This window comes from Neolamprologus multifasciatus, chromosome 2 (genome assembly GCF_963576455.1).
Source record: "Neolamprologus multifasciatus chromosome 2, fNeoMul1.2, whole genome shotgun sequence".
NCBI lineage: Eukaryota > Metazoa > Chordata > Actinopteri > Cichliformes > Cichlidae > Neolamprologus > Neolamprologus multifasciatus.
This window is the reverse complement of record NC_140440.1, coordinates 3,945,087-3,964,656: the sequence shown is the minus strand read 5'-3', so window position 1 is coordinate 3,964,656 and position 19,570 is coordinate 3,945,087. Positions and strand designations below refer to the sequence as shown.

General features: G+C 40.2%; 2 protein-coding genes across 2 annotated transcripts; both read right to left on the bottom strand.

Annotated features, from left to right (window-relative positions):
- Positions 1–1,363: 1,363 nt before the first annotated feature.
- On the bottom strand, positions 1,364–4,874 carry LOC146523856 (uncharacterized). The gene is made up of 2 exons (XM_085182813.1): positions 4,606–4,874; positions 1,364–3,928 (listed from the first exon to the last, which is right to left on the bottom strand). The coding sequence occupies exons 1-2, from the start codon at positions 4,759–4,761 to the stop codon at positions 2,003–2,005; spliced, it is 2,082 nt and encodes a 693-aa protein (XP_085038939.1). The 5' UTR covers positions 4,762–4,874; the 3' UTR covers positions 1,364–2,002.
- A 1,211-nt stretch (positions 4,875–6,085) lies between these two features.
- gm2a (ganglioside GM2 activator) lies at positions 6,086–12,940 on the bottom strand. Its single transcript, XM_085182801.1, has 4 exons — positions 12,733–12,940; positions 12,070–12,222; positions 7,669–7,851; positions 6,086–7,524 (listed from the first exon to the last, which is right to left on the bottom strand). Exons 1-4 carry the CDS (start codon positions 12,871–12,873, stop codon positions 7,369–7,371), a joined length of 633 nt encoding a protein of 210 aa, XP_085038927.1. The 5' UTR covers positions 12,874–12,940; the 3' UTR covers positions 6,086–7,368.
- Between the last annotated feature and the right edge of the window lie 6,630 nt (positions 12,941–19,570).

The following is a 19,570-nucleotide window of genomic DNA, read 5'->3' as shown; positions in this document are numbered from 1 at the left end:
AGAGAGACACGGAGAGAGAGTAAAAAGTTTGCTTTAACACCCACCATGCACCGTCCCTATTATCACTGCGTTCAGGATATGAAAAAATGCATATTTCACTGGCCAGAAACATAAAATCACACTGTCTAAAACAATTCACGTTTAATAATTACTTTAAATTTTACACAGTATCACGTGTCTACCACTGTTATTCTTGTTGTTGTTGTTGTTGTCTTATTTTTGATAAACTCTGTTTTTCTGACTGTCACTGTGTGGTGCTTTTGATTGATTGATCGTACTTTATTCATCCCGAGGGAAATTGGGTTAAGGCTGCCAGCCGTGCCAGCGCCGTTTTGGGTAACATGTTGAGCCAAGAGAAATGTGTTCTTTTACTGATATGAGATTTTTAATTTTTAATATTTAATAGGAGGAGCTGCAGCAAGTTGCACATATGTGGAACACCCACATAATACGCAGAAGCAGAAATGCAGTTGCTCCAAGTGGACGTCCGATTCTCATGTACACCATCCCTCATCTCTTTGGAGGACAGGATCATCTGAAAGAGGTTTCTCGGGAGGCAGTGGATGCTTGTAAGCAAGAATGTCAACAGAGAGGACCTTATACCTGTGATGAAACCGTTTTCAGCTTGTGTTGCCTCATAATGTCAGAGAACTTCTTACTTCCACCAAGCACAGCAGATGAATCCATTGAACTGTATCTCTTCCTGAGAACCTATATACTGAAGGACTTATAAACCTAAATATAATTGGGCTTTGGGAATTTTTATGCACATATTTTTTGGTACAATGTTTTATTTGTGCAATAAACAATAGAAAAGACAATCATTATTATTTTGTTTGGATTTTCGGTTGAAGATAGTAGCAAGCAAGCATGTCTAAATTTATTTAACCAAATCTGCGTACTCCAGTGAAGAATCAAAATTAAAGCAGGTCCTTGTATTTGTATTGCTTTTCTTTTTTTAAATATTTTGACTGAGGCATTTATGCAAAAAACAGGCGTTTGCTTCCCATCTAAAGAAAACATCTGACACCTGTTTATTAATTGAAATGAGAACATTGAAGTAAATGCTTGAATATGCAAAATGTTTTAAAAATAAATCAGTAGAAAGACTTGCATTGAATAATCTCAACCTTTTGGCATTTCCAATTATTTTTTAACTGAATTTCTATTATATCTGATTTCTGTTTTAAGACTGTCGAAAAAACATTTTTTAAACTGCTGATCCTATACATTCTCATTCATGAAATATTGTTTTCAATTTTACTGAACACACTGTGCAACTGCTATTCATCCACGAACAGTTTCTTGTAAACTGGTAAATGTAAAAATTCTGCATTATTTAATAATTAACAAACACTGTTAGATGTTAGCCTCCCTTTTATTTGTGTTCAAGGATAAGAAAACACGGACTCTTGATAAACACTACAAAACTTAACTTATGTGCCAATTTTCTGTCTTTTATTCCAGTCAACTATTGCATCAAACACATTGCCTTCCAAAGTTATTCCCTTTAAATATGTTCTAAACAAATGACTGGTGGAAAGGTAAAAAAAATATATACTTGAAAATAATTAATATTAAGTCTTTTGAATTATTACTAAACAAAACATCCCCTCTAGCAGACATGTTGTATCCTACAAAACTGTACCACAGACCTGTGGAAAAGGACCTTGACACATGATAGATAGAACTAATAATAAGCATAGTTCACCTCTTGCTGCTAACCATATGAACTTATTAAACATAATTATTTAACATTTAAACTAGTAAAACTTTTAAGTATGAAATTTTAAACTGAAATTTACATTTTTCATGGTGGAAACAAATTGATGTTATCCACAATTTTTTGAAAATAAATTCAAATATCCCTGAAATTTAAGCTCTTTCTTTTTTTATACAATGATGTGTTCCCTGTTTGTGGGTTTAACAAACTTTAGAGCTTCATAGCCAGTCATTGTTAGTGCAAACCTTTCATTCTTGGTTTAAACATGATGGACTTTAATCAAGCTATGCTGAACTCATAAGAGCTTTTAGCAGCCAAAACATTGTCCAGTTCATTTCGTAGTTCTGGGTAGGACGTGTATGTCCATGGTAGTTCCAGAAGAGGGCCGCATGTGTGTGCCACAGGTCGTCGTGCCAGTCCATCCACAGGCGTGAACAGTACCTCAACCTTGTCAACACAGATGACATCTGACCCAGTAAGAAACCTGAACATCCTTCTGAGCCCTGTATTGTCAAGTCCTCTGATGTACTGGTGCAGAAATCTGAAGCTTTGCTTTTCTGCTTGAGTGGTGGGAGAGGCAGTAAGCAACTTCAAAAGCTTTCTCGTTGTTGGCTTTTTATCTTCATACATTTGTAGGACATCTTGTGGGCTTTGAAAAGCTTCTTTTAGGAAGTGGCTTGCAACTAAGGACATTTTCTCTGCGGCATATGCTGGTTTTTGGATTAATTGTTTGTGTGCGACTTTCAGAAGAAGGCCTTTTAATTTCTCTTTGGTTGGAAGCACTGATACATCCAGGCGATCCATGAGATCCAGCACTTCATCCTTGTCTTCATCTGAAAGATCTTCTTTTAGTGCCCTTGTTATCAGATCTCTATCTGATTGACTTAGGTAAAAGAGAAGACTTTCAAACAGCAGATCATCTGATACTTGATTCTCACCGAAGATGAGTGCCACTGTGAAAACAGGAGCAAGGCGACAAGGGAAATATCCATGGTCTTGAAATCCCTTCAGTAAAATTCTACCCATGGATTTCCACTCTTCTTCCTGCCATTTAGGAGACAGTGATGGCACTCTGAACTCCTCTCCTTCAGCTGTGTTGTCCACAAACTCTGACCAAAATGCAGCATACACATCTCTTGATACACCATCTGCATCAGCTCCTTTTTCATCAATGTAGGTGTATTTTAGAGGGTGTATGAGGAGTGCTGGATCTTTGAACTGGCTGATCATCTCCTCCAGAATAGTAACCCTGTGAAGTTTGATGGTAACACAGACAACATCATATGATCCTGCAGAGCTTATTGCTTCATTGCTTATAGATGTATCTGGACTACTGACTGCTGTGTTTGTTGGAGGAAGTGTAATGGATGTGATGACCAGATCATCTTCCTCAAACTGCAGGAATGGTTCATCTATTACAGTGTCATCAAGTTGACAAGGCAGAGGCTCTCCAAGGTAGGGTCCAATCATTACCTCAGATGTGTCGAATAATACATCTTCATCAGCATTCCTAGATTCTGATGATGAGATCACAACAGTGTGAGAAGCTTCTTCATCTCCTTGATGTGAGTCAGTCAGTTGTGTAACATTGTTTACATGTGTTTTCCCTTTATCATAAACTTCTTCATCATCTTCATCATTGGAAAATCTTCTTGTGCACAAGTAAAATCTCAACATTCCCATTTTAAGTGCTGAGTAGAGTTCTCCAACTGTGACATTTTCATCAAATACGGCCTCTTCCTGATAGTCTAATATGTTATGACTGAACACCTCCCATCTTCCAAATTTGCTTTTTCCACTTGGAAAGAAAAGATCTTTAGCATACTGTAATATGTCAGCTTTTTTGGAGTCTTTGGGCACATCAAAGGTCCTTGTTCCTCCTCCTCTGCGCTTTCTCACTTGCTTACCTTCATGGATCCACCCTAACTCAATTTTTCGAGTCTTTTTCTCAGCCCATTTGTTGTTTTTTGCATATGTTCTTTTTCTCTTAGAAACAAATGCCTCCTCATGATCAGGTTTCTTCTCATTTTCATTGATTCCCATCTTTTCCTTCAATTTTTCAAGCAATGAGTTTTTTCTTGATTCCTTAGTACTTGCACCACTGTTTTCCAAGCAGAACCGCCTGGCAGCTATCCGATCACCATATGTTGGGATGTAACCAGACAGGGTCTTGTCATCCATGAAATCAATCACTGTGGCATCAATCTGTAATAACAGAGATATTTATTACTATACAGAAGTACAAGGTATACCTGCTGCCACACCACATGAGGTACCTCACTAAAAAAATGTATGTACATTTCACATGTGTTTTGATAATTGTCTGTTATTATTTTAGTGGCAGCCATCAATATTTAGCATTTATTCTTTTCATCTCTCTATGCCAGCAACATTAATGAGATTATCTAACATGTTATTAATAGAAATATTACAGTATATACAACGCCCACTTTTGAAAAAGTAAATTAGTATTCACGTATCTTTCAGTTGCACAGAGCACAAAGGGTTGAACTCACTGGTTTTTTAAATTGAAGCCAAATATCAATATAAACACAGTTTAATTCATTTGTTTTTAGATAAACAAGGAAACATAGTGCATCACATAATATAGCGATATATTTAAGAAACCTGGAATCTGCATATGGGTTAAGTAGTAACGTGGTCATACAACGACCCAGTTTTATACAGCGGGTTAATTTGTTTTACATTCTCCATTCCATATAGATCCACACCAATGCAGTTTACCTTTACGTCCTTACGCAGTCAAAGCGAGAGAAGCGAAAACCGCTGTGGTTGCTAACTTAGCAATATGTCATATTTTTAGACGCTGTAACTTCGTAAAAAGCGAGTTTTACAAATTTCCCCCTCACGAGAGCACTTACGCGTTCTTGTAGCATTCGTAAGAGACAGTCCTCAGGTACACCACGATTCCGAAGAAATCTCAGAAGTGGGCTATCAGTGTTTGTGTCCATGTTGAAAGCAGGGCATTCAAAGTTAAGTGCCAGTTCTGAAGAGCGTGAGCTCTCCACACCTACCATGGATTTGGGTTTCCGAACGCAACACGTTTTACGTTCTTACAATAAAAATGTTATTGTAATGGTATTTTTTATAACGTTTGTACAATATATGATCACGTTCGTACAATATAATATTTATATTGTACGAACGTGATAATTATATTGTACGAACGTGATAATTATATTGTACGAACGTGATAATTATATTGTACGAACGTGATATTATGTTGTTCAAACGTGAAAGGTATATTGTACAAACGTGAAAAGCATCTTGTTAGAACAATAAACGTTTCACGTTATAACGTGATATACTTGTATTTTTCTTTTGCCTGGGTGGCAGCTCTACGCTTCCGTAGCGTAGAGCTGCCACCCAGGCAAAAGAAAAATACAAGTATATCACGTTATAACGTGAAAAGTTTATTGTTCTAACAAGATACTTTTCCTGTTTGTACAATATACTATCATGTTTGTACAATATACCTTTCATGTTTGAACAACATAATATCACGTTATTACAATATACATAATTATCACGTTCGTACAATATAATTATCACGTTCGTACAATATAATTATCACGTTCGTACAATATAATTATCACGTTCGTACAATATAATTATCACGTTCGTACAATATAAATATATTGTACGAACGTGATCATTATGTATATTGTAATAACATGATATTATGTTGTTCAAACGTGAAAAGTATATTGTACAAACATGATAGTATATTGTACAAACAGGAAAAGTATCTTGTTAGAACAATAAACTTTTCACGTTATAACGTGATACACTTGTATTTTTCTTTTGCCTGGGTGGCAGCTCTACGCTTCCGTAGAAAAGCCTGTTCTAACGTTTGAGTCTAAGGTTTATTTTTTAGCACCTGACGGCTCTTTTTTGCTTCTCATCGGTAAATACTCTGCATACTCTTTCACGTGAGTCAGTTTATTTTGAAAAGTCTCAACAGGATCTTGAGCTTTATTGTGAAAGGTTTATGTGGAAAATAAACAAGTGGACACTGATGGTGTTACCGTCGTTGTTGCTAACAACAACGCATAAAAACAGGTGCTTGTCCGTCCATAGTCTGGTTATATTAAATATAAGAGAAAGGGAGAACTTTAAGAAATTAATATAGCCACTACAGTGACCATCAAAACGATGAAAAAATATTGCCGTAAACAGTTTATTTTTGCAACACCACGAAACAAACGATAGCGTAAAATGAAACGATAGTCGATTTTATATTGTCATCCGATATATATATATATATCGTTATATCGAACAGCCCTATTGTGAACCTTTTTTTCTGAGGTAACTGATTTTACTGCACCAGAAAAGCACGAATAACTTATGTGATAAAGTTTATTCAAAACTGTGTTGAATCAGTCAAATGTATAACAGCAACATTTTTCTGTGATCATCACACAAGAAAAATCTAAACTCTGATTTACATGAATCAAAGAAAGAATGAATCAGGCACTTAGCAACAACAAAGAGTTTTTAAAAAAAACATTATAGTGATAACAACAATAATAATACTAATAATACTAATAATAATAATAATGTCATTCACAATAACTGACCAGTCAAAACTGGCTCCCAGTTAAAATTAGACATGTGACATTATCCCCCCCCCCCCCCCAAAAAAAAAAAAAAAAAAGCACAGAATGTTTAAAAATAAGAAATAAATTAGACAAATGTTAGCAGGTTTTTAGACAGTAGCACTAAAATTCAGTGAGCTGCAACATCATTTTGTTCCAAGTTTTGTCATGAGGACCGCTGACAGCTGAATTATGAAGAAATCATAAACAGACAGCCATCCCCTCCATCTTACAGTCTTTATTATTACAGGAGCAAGAGCTCCAGTGGTTATTCTTTATGTTAATGCTGACAGGTTTAGTTCCTCAGGAAACATGAAACCAGTCAGACCTTTGGGGACTGACTGAAGTGCGGAACTGTTTGGATAACTGAAGGTTGAGATTTAGACTCAAGTGGAGCTTAAAGCAAAACTAAAAAAAGAGATTGGTTTCTATTATTTCATTAAGAGCATTCATGTGATTTATTTCAGCATATTTATGCATCTCTGTCATCCATGTTTAAATCTATTTTCCTTCATGTGAGCAGATCATTTCACACCTGTGATAATAATAACATCATATTTTGACATAAAGGCTTCGCTTTTTGCTAATTAGTTTTTCTGTTACTGCAGGAGATGAAAACTATAAAAAGTTGATGAACAACAGGAACTTCAGTAGCTTTTCCAGCAATTAAAAGTAGTTTTAATAAAATTTCAGCTCCTGTAAAAGCGTTCTCAGTGGTTAAAAAGCATGATAAGGGGTCCAGCAGATACAGTGACGCAGTTTGTGTTCATACAGAGTGATAGAAGAGCAGCTTGGATGCATCTTAACGTGGAGAAAACCTGTAATTTCACTAAAGAGAATGTTTCAGTGCATCACTGCGCCTGGTTTCGTGCATTGCTGCAGGAACTCATGTTCTGTGCGTTTCATCCCATAAAACCTGTTTTTGTTGTCTTTTCTTCTGATTATTATCCCACATCTCCCCTCCCTCATTGGTGAAAACTTTTTTTCATTTCCCAGTTTTAAAACCATGAGGCTCCAGCTGACGGCTCAGTCTGAGTGGATGGAGAGCGTGACTTTGAGGCAGCCCAGCTCTTTGCCCTGACTGCCGAGGACCCCCTGAACCCGGTAGTCCCCGTTAGTCAGCCAGTAGGGCAGATCGATGTTGGGCAGGTAGAAGATTGACTGTGGCAACGTGTATGAGCCCTGAGAACAGAGAGGGAGAGTCATGCTGTTTCATCATGTTTAAAGGTCACAGAGCTCAGGGCTCATGTTTCATCCCTAAATGGTTTTCTACACCTTTCAATCCCAGGTACTGAGAAGTGATCTGATTTGAAATCAAAGACTTACAGCTTTGAAGGGGCAGTGGCAGGGTAGGCCGTAGGTGTGCAGCGGTTCGGGACAGTCCTGGCCGGGCGGGATCAGCTGGCTCAGAATATCGCAGGCGTCCTGATAGTGACAACTGCCCACCTCATCCAGACAGGGCACCTTCACCCAGAAACCTGCCACCTCCTTCTCCAGAGTTACATTTAGCTAAAGATTGAGAGGAGACAGAAACAGCAGCACGTGTTAAAAATGCTGCAGCGTCACCAGCGCCGTGCTGCAAACTTAACCCTGTTGAGAGGAAACGGTGATACCCAACATACTCCCATATGCCTTTATCATAGCTAACGTGCAAGTGTTGGGTATTTGGTTTTTAATTTAAATCTGCAGGAAGCTTCAGTTTATTGCCTCAGTATGTGCAGAGTTTTGAAACTCCAGTTTCCTCAGCTCTCCACATAGCAGGTTCCTTCATCAGCGTGAACAAGACGCAACAACAGCCACATAAACATGTCAGAATTATTTTTAATTTTACAAAATGTATCATAAAAATAAGATAAAATAAAGAAAAACATCAGCAGGTTGAAGCAAACATAAAAACTAAAAGCAGCCAAACATGATGCAGTGACCTTTGATTTGGTGAAGGTAGAATAGAACTCCTCATCACCACAATCGCCTCAGGTTAATTACTCACTGCAATAAATCCAAGAACTCTACAAGACATTGGAAGAGACCTTGAAGAGGATCATAATCAGAGTTTTACAGTTCACGCTTATCACTGCACATGTGACAAAGAACAAGTTCTGCTGAGTGATAAAGTTTCTTTTCCCGTTTCAGACGCAAGTGCCTCTCACAACACAGCATCACCATCACTACTACATGATGTTACACTACTCATTACATTACCTTCTAGCTGCTCTGTAATAAACTGTGACATAATCACCAAAAAACAATAAAAAGCTGAGGCCCCACACAACACAAATTCCCATCCTAATAAGGACACACACCATCTTAGTTTTCAAATATGAACACGGAGCAAAGATGAAAAACAGCAGGCTTCAAAGCGATCGTCATGGCAATTCTACTTTAGAAACAGACTGCTCACACTGTAACAGGATCACTGTTGCCTGCTGAAGATCAGGTGTAGCTGTGGGTTGTCTTTGTGTTAGAACGGTGTGTCTGCGTCAGCGGTATAATCCAGATGCTTTTATCCTTCACACAGTTTGAATTTTACCGTCACGCTCTTGTCCTTTCATGTGATAAAAATAAATGTCCACCATCGTCGTCCTCCCTGCACACAAACTGAAATCAGCTGATCGTAGCGACGCATGCATGAAGAAAGCAATGTGGTTGGTGGTGTTGTCTCTCTCTCTTGGTTCGCAGTGCAGGTAAAGAACTTTGGTCACACAAGTAACCACATAATTGTAACTGTGTGATGTGATTACTGACTTTAGTCCAGTAGCTCATTATATTACTGTGATCCTGAAGAATGTAATGTGTCACTGTGTATCAATCATACACTGCAGTTTTTCAATATTGCTGTTAAACATTAGAATATGGCTGTGTCTAGTTTGCAGAATGATTTAAATTTAAAAATCTTAAACCTGTAAAAATAAATGACAGCCCTGATCCGGGGGGTGTCCGTGTGTAGGCCTCACAGGAGGCAACTGGTTGTCTATTTAGTTATTTATTTGGTTAATATGTGTACAAATAAACCGATTGAGGAATGAAAGAAAAGAAAACTGAATAAAATCCAATAAAACCTGACTGCTCTGTGCCATCAGGTGTTTCTTCTAAATGCTTTATATATCTTGGCAAACCGGACAGTATTTTTATTCCTCTGTATCAAACACAGATTGGAAACAGGAAGTGGTTTTCATGCGTGCTTCTAAGTAAAGTTGAAATATATAAAGTAATAATACCTTTCTAATATCCTCATTCTGATGACGTTAGCTCATTCATCTCTCTTCTGGACCATTTCCAGTTCTTTATTTGGAGCATGTGACCATGCTTCACAGACAAGCTTCTGTTTTCAGTGTACCATGTAACCCAAACAACATTCTTAGTTCAATTTCATTTTCCAAGATTAAAGACTAATCAACTGCTTCAAGTCTACAACACAAGTTGCACACACATTCTGTAGATATAGATATATACATGAAAACTTGATGTTTTTTAAGTTTGCTTAAAGGTTTTTCTTTTTTCTCTTGTTATTTCAGTTATTTTTGCATGTTCAAAATAAATTATATCCATCTATCTATTTCTCTCTCTCTCTCTCTCTCTCTCTCTCTCTCTCTCACAAGTAGGGATGGGTATCGTTTAGGTTTTATCCGATACCAGTACCAAACCGGTACTTTTGAAACGGTGCCAGTGCTCTACGGTGCTCAAAGAATGAAGAACACAAACTTTGTCCAAAAACCTCTCATGTTTAACTGTTTTTTTGTAAAAAGATAACAATGTTAGCCTTTTCTGCAGCTATAGGGGAATTATGGTATCACTATTGGCTGGAAGCAGCTTAATCAATGGGAAAAAAAAAAAAAAAACAAAAAAAAAAACACCAACTTTGTCCAAAAACCTCTCATGTTTAGCTGTTTTCCACTTTTTCTTTGGTCATTTTAGCCTTTTTGGCCAGGGTGAAGGGAGTATCTGCCATCAAACAAGAAGACAGCCGCATGTAGCTACGACGGTGTTTGCTAGTTCACCTTACATGCATTAATGTAATAACGTGGTTAGCCTACTCAACGTAAATTACACACGGGCAGCATTAAGCTACTCACCCAGAGAAGAACGGCTGCTGCTGCATCATCATCTGTCATCATTTCTGCTACACTGGCAGGGCTACGGGCCAGGACTCTCCTCTTCGGGTTTTTGGGGGATGTTGCTAACTCCGGATCCAATAACAGGCAACCCACCCACAGTAGATGTGCTCAATGTGAGGTCTCGCAGCAAGCTATCAAATACGGTACATTTCTCGGCTTTTAAAAAAAACGCTATGCGTCACCAGGTGTTTCATCAGATTCGAGGTGTTACCTCCTTTGCACAGTATCACAGTATCACCTTAAAGCACTTGTTGCAGGCTGCTGAGTTTGCATCTTTTGCTATCAAGTACAGCCAGACTTTTGACCGCTTCACCTTGGGCGTTTTTAATCTGTAGCTCTGCTCTAAAAGAACGTACGTACCTGGGCCTGCCTACTACGCTTGCAAAGGTACAATGATTGACTGGAATCCAAAGTGTATGACATCTCAGGAAAAAAAAAAAACACCGAAATAAAGCACCGAAATAAAGCACCGAAATGTGCGCTGCTTTTCGGTCTGGCTACTACCGTTTATGTCAGAACCGGTGCCATACCGGTACCCATCCCTACTCACAAGTGACTTAAACCAAGACCCTTTCACTCCACATAAACTTTTTTTATTGTTCCGCTTTTGGGGAACTTTAACTGTTAAAGTGAAAGTACACGTGGGCAATGAAACAAAACGAGGAGCTGTTTCCTCAGGGCCGAGGTCTAACTAAACTCAATAACTGTTCAAAAAATACTCAATAACTGTACTCGATTTAGGGATAGGCACACTTCATTGGGACTTTGTAGGATTCTGACAGACAGTTTGGAAAATCTAAACCTGAAAGCTGCTTTTTAGCTCACATGAAGCTCATGAGGATCAGTGGCAGATCCAGACAAGACGACTTTTTGCTTTGCCAAATAATAAGAACATTATACCAGACAGTTAAACCACCATTGAGTAACCTTGTGCCTGTTACTTAAGTTAACCCTGTGGAGGATGACACTGCTATAAGCTAGTCAGGTTTTTCCTAACATTTCAATACTTAACTAAAGGAATAAAGAGAAAGAATTTTGTTCGTTTCCATCACCTCTAAGTTATTCAACCCACTCATGAATTAAAATCCATCAAGTTATTCACCTCAGTCAAGCATCAACAAAATATCCTCTATTTTGCCTACAAAATACAAAGAGTTATAAGCAATATTATGCACAGTTTTCTGATGAGTAGGAGACTCACAGTGCACATTTTAACCTTGAGATACTCGTTTGTGTTTGACCACCTGCCCAGGGTGTAGCCCACCTCTTGCCTGATGACAGCTGACAAAGGCTCCATCTCAGCTCAACTGGTTGATCTGGTTAATTTGCCTGTGTGTGTTTGGAACTTGTGAGTATGTGAAGTATGCTGAATGCAGCTCGTTCTAATGAAAAAATGAAACAAAAACCATTTCAAACCGGGAGACATTTAAGCCCTTTGTTCACTGTGGCTACGCTGAAAGGGAAGTGCTACATAGTGCTAAAACTAACAAAGTACCCTACTGCTTCCTTTAAAATCTGCTCCTTTTGATGTTAGTCATAAATGAAAAATTCTTTGTGAAACTCGACTGAAAGCATCCTCATGTCACTGCCATCCATAGATAAGCGTACTCACAGACAGAGGAGCGCTGAGTTCAACGGCCGTGGACCCAGAAGCGGAGGCTGTCAGATCACCTGGGATGGAGATTGGGTCTGGAGACATGGTGAGGGTCTTCAGCACAGCTGGAGCATCAGGCGGTCCGCAGTTCTTCCAGTCGAAACCCAAAACCTGCAAAATGCATAAAACAATGTTTAAACCTCAGATATTTCCCATCACGATCAGAGCGTTCCCGCATTTCCGTACTCCAGGAAAATCAACTTGTTCAGACGTGAAAGCTGAGTGACGCAGTCCAAACACACAGCAATCAAAGCCTCATTAGATTCACGACTTTCGTGTTTGTTTCTTGGATACTGTAGTTTTTTTTCCTTTTCGTTTTTTTTTATTTTATTTTATTTTTTATCTCTAATGTTTCCATTGTGGATCCACTCTCTTCAGCTCAGTTTTTGTTTCCGGGTTTAGTTTAGAAGAGCTGTTACAGCTCGGCAGTCTCAACCCTGGACCTCGCCGAGCCCCCACACGCACGTGCAGTTTTAAGGCTCTACGACGACTTCGGCAGGTTTCACGGATGAACCGTCCACATTTAGTACGTGAGGTCCCCTAAAACAACACAGTGGGAGCTTCGGTGTGGATAAATAAAACGCGCACAGAGACTTTGGTACCCGGCGGGATTTGGCTCACCTGTACGTTCCTGACCTTCTTCCACCCGAAGGAACCGCAGCTCACCTGAGCTAAAGCGGCAGCTACGAGCACCGTTACCGCCACACGTTTGTCCATCCTCACGTTTGTGCCACAGTTCCACAGTGCCTTTAAACAGAGCATCGACGGCTTATACCTTGCAGCACTTCCGTATTTACGATCGCGCTGACCATAGTCACGTGACAAAACAGCGAGTCTTCTTCTTTATATTGTTTATTGGCGGTTGCCAAACAGCAAAATGGTGCATTACCGCCACCAGCTGCTGTGGAGTGTGGACAGAAATAAAATAAATAAATAAATACAAAATTTAAATCCTCGCAAACAAATCAGTCTGCCTTAAAAATTAAATAAGGCCTGATAACTTTCACTTCTCGAGTTCTTACGAAATAAAGCAACCAAGTCCAGTTTCACTTTCATATCAGCAAGCTTTTCGATCAGTTGTCTTCTTTCAGCATCATATTTCTGACAGTGCACTGAAACATGCTCTATTATTTCTTCTTCTCTATTGCAGTCACACTTACTGTACGATGTTTTCCTATTAAAAACAACATGCTATTCAAACCAGTGTGCCCAAATCTGAGTCAGGATATAATCGTCTACTCTCTCCTGTTCCTTCCTGTGCTTCTCATTTTGCTGTTTCCTGTCTTCTTCCCATTGCTTTTGCTACCTTTCTTTCATTTTGTGTTGTATTTTGCTCTTAATCTCTGTCCTACTGCCCTTATCATTTCGCTTAACTCCATGATGCGGTGGTACCCATAAGACAGTGACCATAAACCCCACCATAGTAACTCTGTATAACTGTTTGGTGAATCTCCATCGGAACATCAGGTCTGCAATCTGAGTGACTGTCTAGCAAACTAGCCAATGATGAGCTAGGATCTGAGTGTATCACAGATCTCAGTGGTCATGGATCTTCAATCCACTGGACAGCTATCCATCCATCCATCCATCTTCATCCGCTTTATCCGGGGCCGGGTCGCGGGGGCAGCAGCCTAAGCAAAGAGGCCCAGACCTCCCTCTCCCCAGCCACCTCCTCCAGCTCATCCGGGGGAACACCAAGGCGTTCCCAGGCCAGCCGAGAGATATAATCTCTCCAGCGTGTCCTGGGTCTGCCCCGGGGCCTCCTCCCGGTGGGACATGCCTGGAACACCTCACCCAGGAGGCAGCCTTGTCAGATGCCCAAACCACCTCAGCTGGCTCCTTTCGATGTGGAGCAGCAGCGGCTCTACTCTGAGCCCCTCCCGGATGGCCGAACTTCTCACCCTATCTCTAAGGGAGATGCCAGCCACCCTTCGGAGGAAGCTCATTTCCGCCGCTTGTATCCGCGATCTCATCCTTTCAGTCACTACCCACAGCTCGTGGCCATAGGTGAGGGTAGGGACGTAGATCGACCGGTAAATTGAGAGCTTCGCTTTTACACTCAGCTCCCTCTTCACCACGACGGACCGGTGCAGCGTCTGCATTACTGCAGCTGCAGCCCCAATCCGTCTGTCGATCTCCGGCTCCCTTCTCCCATCACTCGCGAACAAGACCCCGAGATACTTGAACTCCTCCACTTGGGGCAGGACCTCATCCCCGACCCAGAGTGGGCACTCCACCCTTTTCCGGCTGAAAACCATGGCCTCAGATTTGGAGGTGCTGATCCTCATTCCCGCTGCTTCACACTCGGCTGCGAACCGCTCCAGTGCGAGCTGGAGGCCCTCACCCGATGAAGCCAACAGAACCACATCATCCGCAAAGATCAGAGATGAGATCCTGAGGCCACCAAAGTGAAAGCCCTCCGCCACTTGGCTGCGCCTAGAAATCCTGTCCATAAAAATTATGAACAGAACCGGTGACAAAGGGCAGCCCTGGCGGAGCCCATCACCCACCGGGAACGAGTCCGACTTATTGCCGGCAATGCGAACCAAGCTCTTGCAACGGTTGTATAGGGATCGAATGGCCTGTAGCAATGGGCCAGACACCCCATTCTCCCGCAACACCTCCCACAGGACACCCCGAGGGACACGGTCGAATGCCTTCTCCAAGTCCACAAAACACATGTAGACTGGTTGGGCAAACTCCCATGCACCCTCAAGTATCCTCGAGAGGATGAAGAGCTGGTCCAGTGTTCCGCGACCAGGACGAAAACCGCATTGTTCCTCCTGCATCAGAGGTTCGACTAGCGGACGAACTCTCCTTTCCAGCACCCTGGCATAGACTTTCCCGGGGAGGCTGAGGAGTGTGATCCCCCTGTAGTTGGAACACACCCTCCGGTCCCCCTTCTTAAAGATGGGGACCACCACCCCGGTCTGCCAATCCACGGGTACTGCCCCTGATCTCCACGCAACATTGCAGAGGCGTATCAACCAGGACAGCCCTACAACGTCCAGAGCCTTCAGGAACTCGGGGCGGACCTCATCAACACCAGGGGCTCTGCCACCAAGGAGTTGTTTAACTGCCTCAGTGACCTCGCCCCCGGAAATTGGCGGGTCATTCCCCTCATCCCCAGACTCTGCTTCCTCCTCGGAAGACGTGTCAGTGGGATTAAGGAGGTCCTCGAAGTATTCCTTCCACCGCCTGACAATTTTCTCAGTCGACGTCAGCAGCGCTCCGCCAGCACTATACACAGTGCAGGTAGAGCACCGCTTTCCCCTCCTGAGACGCCTGACGGTTTGCCAGAACCTCTTCGAGGCAGTCCGAAAGTCTTTTTCCATGGCCTCTCCGAACTCCTCCCACACCCGAGTTTTTGCTTCAGCCACTGCCCGAGCCGCATTCCGCTTGGCCTGTCGATACCTGTCGGCTGCCTCCGGAGTCCCACAGGTTAACCAAGCCCGATAGGACTCCTTCTTCAGCCTGGTGGCTCCCTTCACCTCTGGTGTCCACCATTTGGTTCGGGGTTAAATAACTGGACAGCTAACAGTATTGAAACCATGCATCACATCCAAACTTTGTTTGGGGGTTTAAACCAGGAATTAATCACTGCTGTGGAAATTCAATGGTGCTCAGATGTCAGAGTGAAATTTGGATATATATATATATATATATATATATATATATATATATATATATATATATATATATCCAACATCCATATCGAACATCCAAGAATACATCACGAAGATGGCCCCAACTGACAGCGTGCTCAGTGAATACCTCAGGCAGCAGAAACCCAAGAAAGAGGAGGGAGACGAGGAACCATCATGGAAGGACAGGCCCCTGCACGGTATGTACCACCGGCAGATAGAGGAGGTGGCTGATATCCAGAAATCCTACCAGTGGCTGGACAAAGCTGGACTGAAAGATAGCACAGAGGCACTAATCATGGCAGCACAAGAACAAGCTCTGAGTACAAGATCCATAGAGGCTGGGGTCTATCACACCAGGCAAGACCCAAGGTGCAGGCTGTGTAAAGATGCCCCAGTGACAATCCAGCACATAACAGCAGGGTGCAAGATGCTAGCAGGCAAGGCATACATGGAACGCCATAACCAAGTGGCCGGCATAGTGTACAGGAACATCTGTGCCGAGTATAACCTGGAAGTCCTGAGGTCAAAATGGGAAATGCCCCCAAGGGTGGTGGAGAATGACCGAGCTAAGATCCTGTGGGACTTCCAGATACAGACGGACAAAATGGTGGTGGCTAACCAACCGGACATAGTGGTGGTAGACAAACAGAAGAAGATGGCCGTAGTGATCGATGTAGCGGTTCCAAATGACAGCAATATCAGGAAGAAGGAACACGAGAAGCTGGAGAAATACCAAGGGCTCAGAGAAGAACTCGAGAGGATGTGGAGGGTGAAGGCTCCAGCAGATCCCGTGAATAACATCGGAGATCTCTGTCCAGAAGAGCGCAGTCCTGGGAACAGCTAAGATACTGCGCAGGACCCTCAAGCTCCCAGGCCTCTGGTAGAGGACCCGAGCTTGAAGGATAAACCGCCCGGAGGGGCGTGCTGGGTGTTATATATATATATATATATATATATATATATATATATATATATATATATATATATATATATAGTTGTGTTTGTTCTCTGTGCAGTGAAATACATCCAAATGAACAAGTTGACTCTTTTCTCAGTAAAGTAAGTATTTTTGACAAAGCAGCAGAAAAGATTTTTATTTTACATTTAAAAACATCCGAACACAGAGAGACGATGCAGAAACAGGAGGGGAGAGCAGAGGTGGAGTCTCACACTCATGTACCTGACCTGGTCATGTGTGTCTCAGTTGATTGACTCTGAGCACAGTGTTTAAAGAACGTATTACTGTGGAAAATAAATAAATGATAATCAGCCGAATCTTTTTCAATGCAAAAACAAAAACACTACAATATTCTTTCTGTGGTAACAGCAAAATCATTTTTCTACAGCATGGAACTAAATTACGTCCTGTATCTGCACCATAACGCCTGTAGATGTCGCTGTAGGACAGAATAGAAATTATCTAATTTTTTTTTTTATTCAAACGTTTATTTAAACCTCAGTACAATACAAAATAGAATTAAACAGTACCGTATTAATGGTGTTGTACTTACAAAAAAATTGGATACCATAGATAACCAAATAAAAGAACAATTTTCAGAACCTACAATATAAATATGCTAGGAGGAAAGTAACCGATCAAGCCAAAGAATAAGGTGATTGAAAGATCTTTATTTTTTCACAAACACCAATAGTTTTTATAGCTTTTGGGTTAGTGGAGTTCTTAATTGAATTAAGATACTGTACAAGTTCAAAGGAGAATACATAAAAAGAGTGATGTCTTCTAAACATTTGGACTTGTGAATATGAAATTTAGCCATTAAAATTAACAAGTTAATCATATATCTGTTATCAAAGTTGAATTGTCTTTGGTTTTTGTGTAAACCAAATAAAACATATTTCCAAAACAGTACAAATCCTTTAAATACATTTTCTGAGATAAAAACACATAAACTCTGCCAAAAATCTTGCACAAGGTTACAAAACCAAAAAAGATGTATAGTAGATTCCTTGGAAGTTTTACAAAAGCTACAGCTTGTATCAATGTCTAAATTGAATTTGCTTTGAAGATAATCTTTAGAAGGATAAATTCTGTGTATTAATTTATAAGAAATATCTTTAATTTTGTTGGCAATTAAAAACTGATTAGGGAGTCTCCAAACTTCGTTCCACATAATACCATCTGACAACCGGTTCCAGAAAAAAATTACATATGGTACCGTGGTTATGCTACTCTGAAATAAAGATCTGATAGATTTATTGTTGTTTTTAGATTGCTTAGAAAAGCAAATCTTGCCAACAAAAGTTTGTATAGGAGATGCCAACGGCCTGTGGAATGAAGTGATATTAGGTTGATTCTTAAACAGCATACAAGGTATTGAGCCAAATACTTTTGTATAATCATGACGAGTTATAGCTAAATTGAAATGTAAACAAAATTCTTCATAGGAGAAAAGCATACCATTTGAATCAAATAACTGGTTGACTAAAACAATGTTATTCCTAAACCAACTATCTAAGAAGAAAGATTTTCTTTTAAATAAAATATCCTTGTTATTCCAGATATAATAACTGTGTGGACTAAAGTTATGCTTGTAAATAAGAGTCAATGCTAAAAAAGCTTGACGATGAAAAGCAGAGATTTTTATAGGGATTTTATCAATATCAAAATTACAGGTATGGAAAAATTAAGTGCCACCTAACTTAGAAAACATGAACACGGGTATAGTATTCCAAATGGAATGACCATAACACACCACTTTAAATTAAAACACATTGATTTGAACTTGTCCTTCACATGAATCTGATTTTTTTTCTCCCATTAGCAACTGAACTAGAAACGGCTGTAATATGAAAAAAGAATACTTATGAATATTATTAGGGCAGTACTCAAGCCCAGACGTTTTATAATCAAATAATAATCATGACCACAATAATAAAGAAGGGAAGAAAAGAACAGAAAATAAAGAAAAAAAGCTTTAAACTTCAAAGCAGATGATGTCACACCAGAGTTTATTTAGAGGCATGTGTACTCAGCCCAACACTTATATCTATGAACGGATTTTCAAACGCTATCTTTAACAAAGAAAGAGTAAATTCTCAGGAAACAAATACATATTCAAACACAATGGGCAATAACACAGCTAATCCAGACAGTGTCAGGAGTCATGTCACAGCAAATGATGTGAGGCCACTCCTGGACCAATTGCTAAACACAGGAGCAGTGGCAGCACTTCCGGTCTGATAACGCAGAATACGCCACCACAGAAAGGATTTGTAATTTTGTAGAGAAAATCATCGACCTTTACTCGGTGTAGAACTGAGGTTTTGCCAGGACACTCCTGTCACTAGCAGAAAAACAGCGGCCCCAAAGGAGACTTCAAAACATCACAACAGAAAAAACTGAAAACGTCGCAAGAAATGTCACCGTCAATACTAATGTCGATAATGTTCACTTCTTTAACAACTGGCAGTTAACCATCCCATTGTTTCAGGAGTAATGTATATCGATAACCTTGAATCGTTTTAAAACAAAGAAAAATACAGATACTTCAAGTTAACATCAATAAAAGCTTTTACATTTTACACCCTAATTTCTGTTTGTTTTCATTGTAACTTGAATAAATACATGTTATTTGTTATTCAGTTCAAACTGTGGGTAGAAAATGCTGTGTGACCTGTTCTCTAATGTTTGCCTCTTTTGTTTTGTATATGTTTCTCCTTTTTGTTATTTATTCCTGTAGCTGGTGTGGAATTCGCTTTTTCACAAAATTATTTTAGCCCTCTATGGTGTTGATTTTAGTTTTTCACAGAAAAAAATTGTTTTAGATTTCAATTAATAACTTATCATTTTA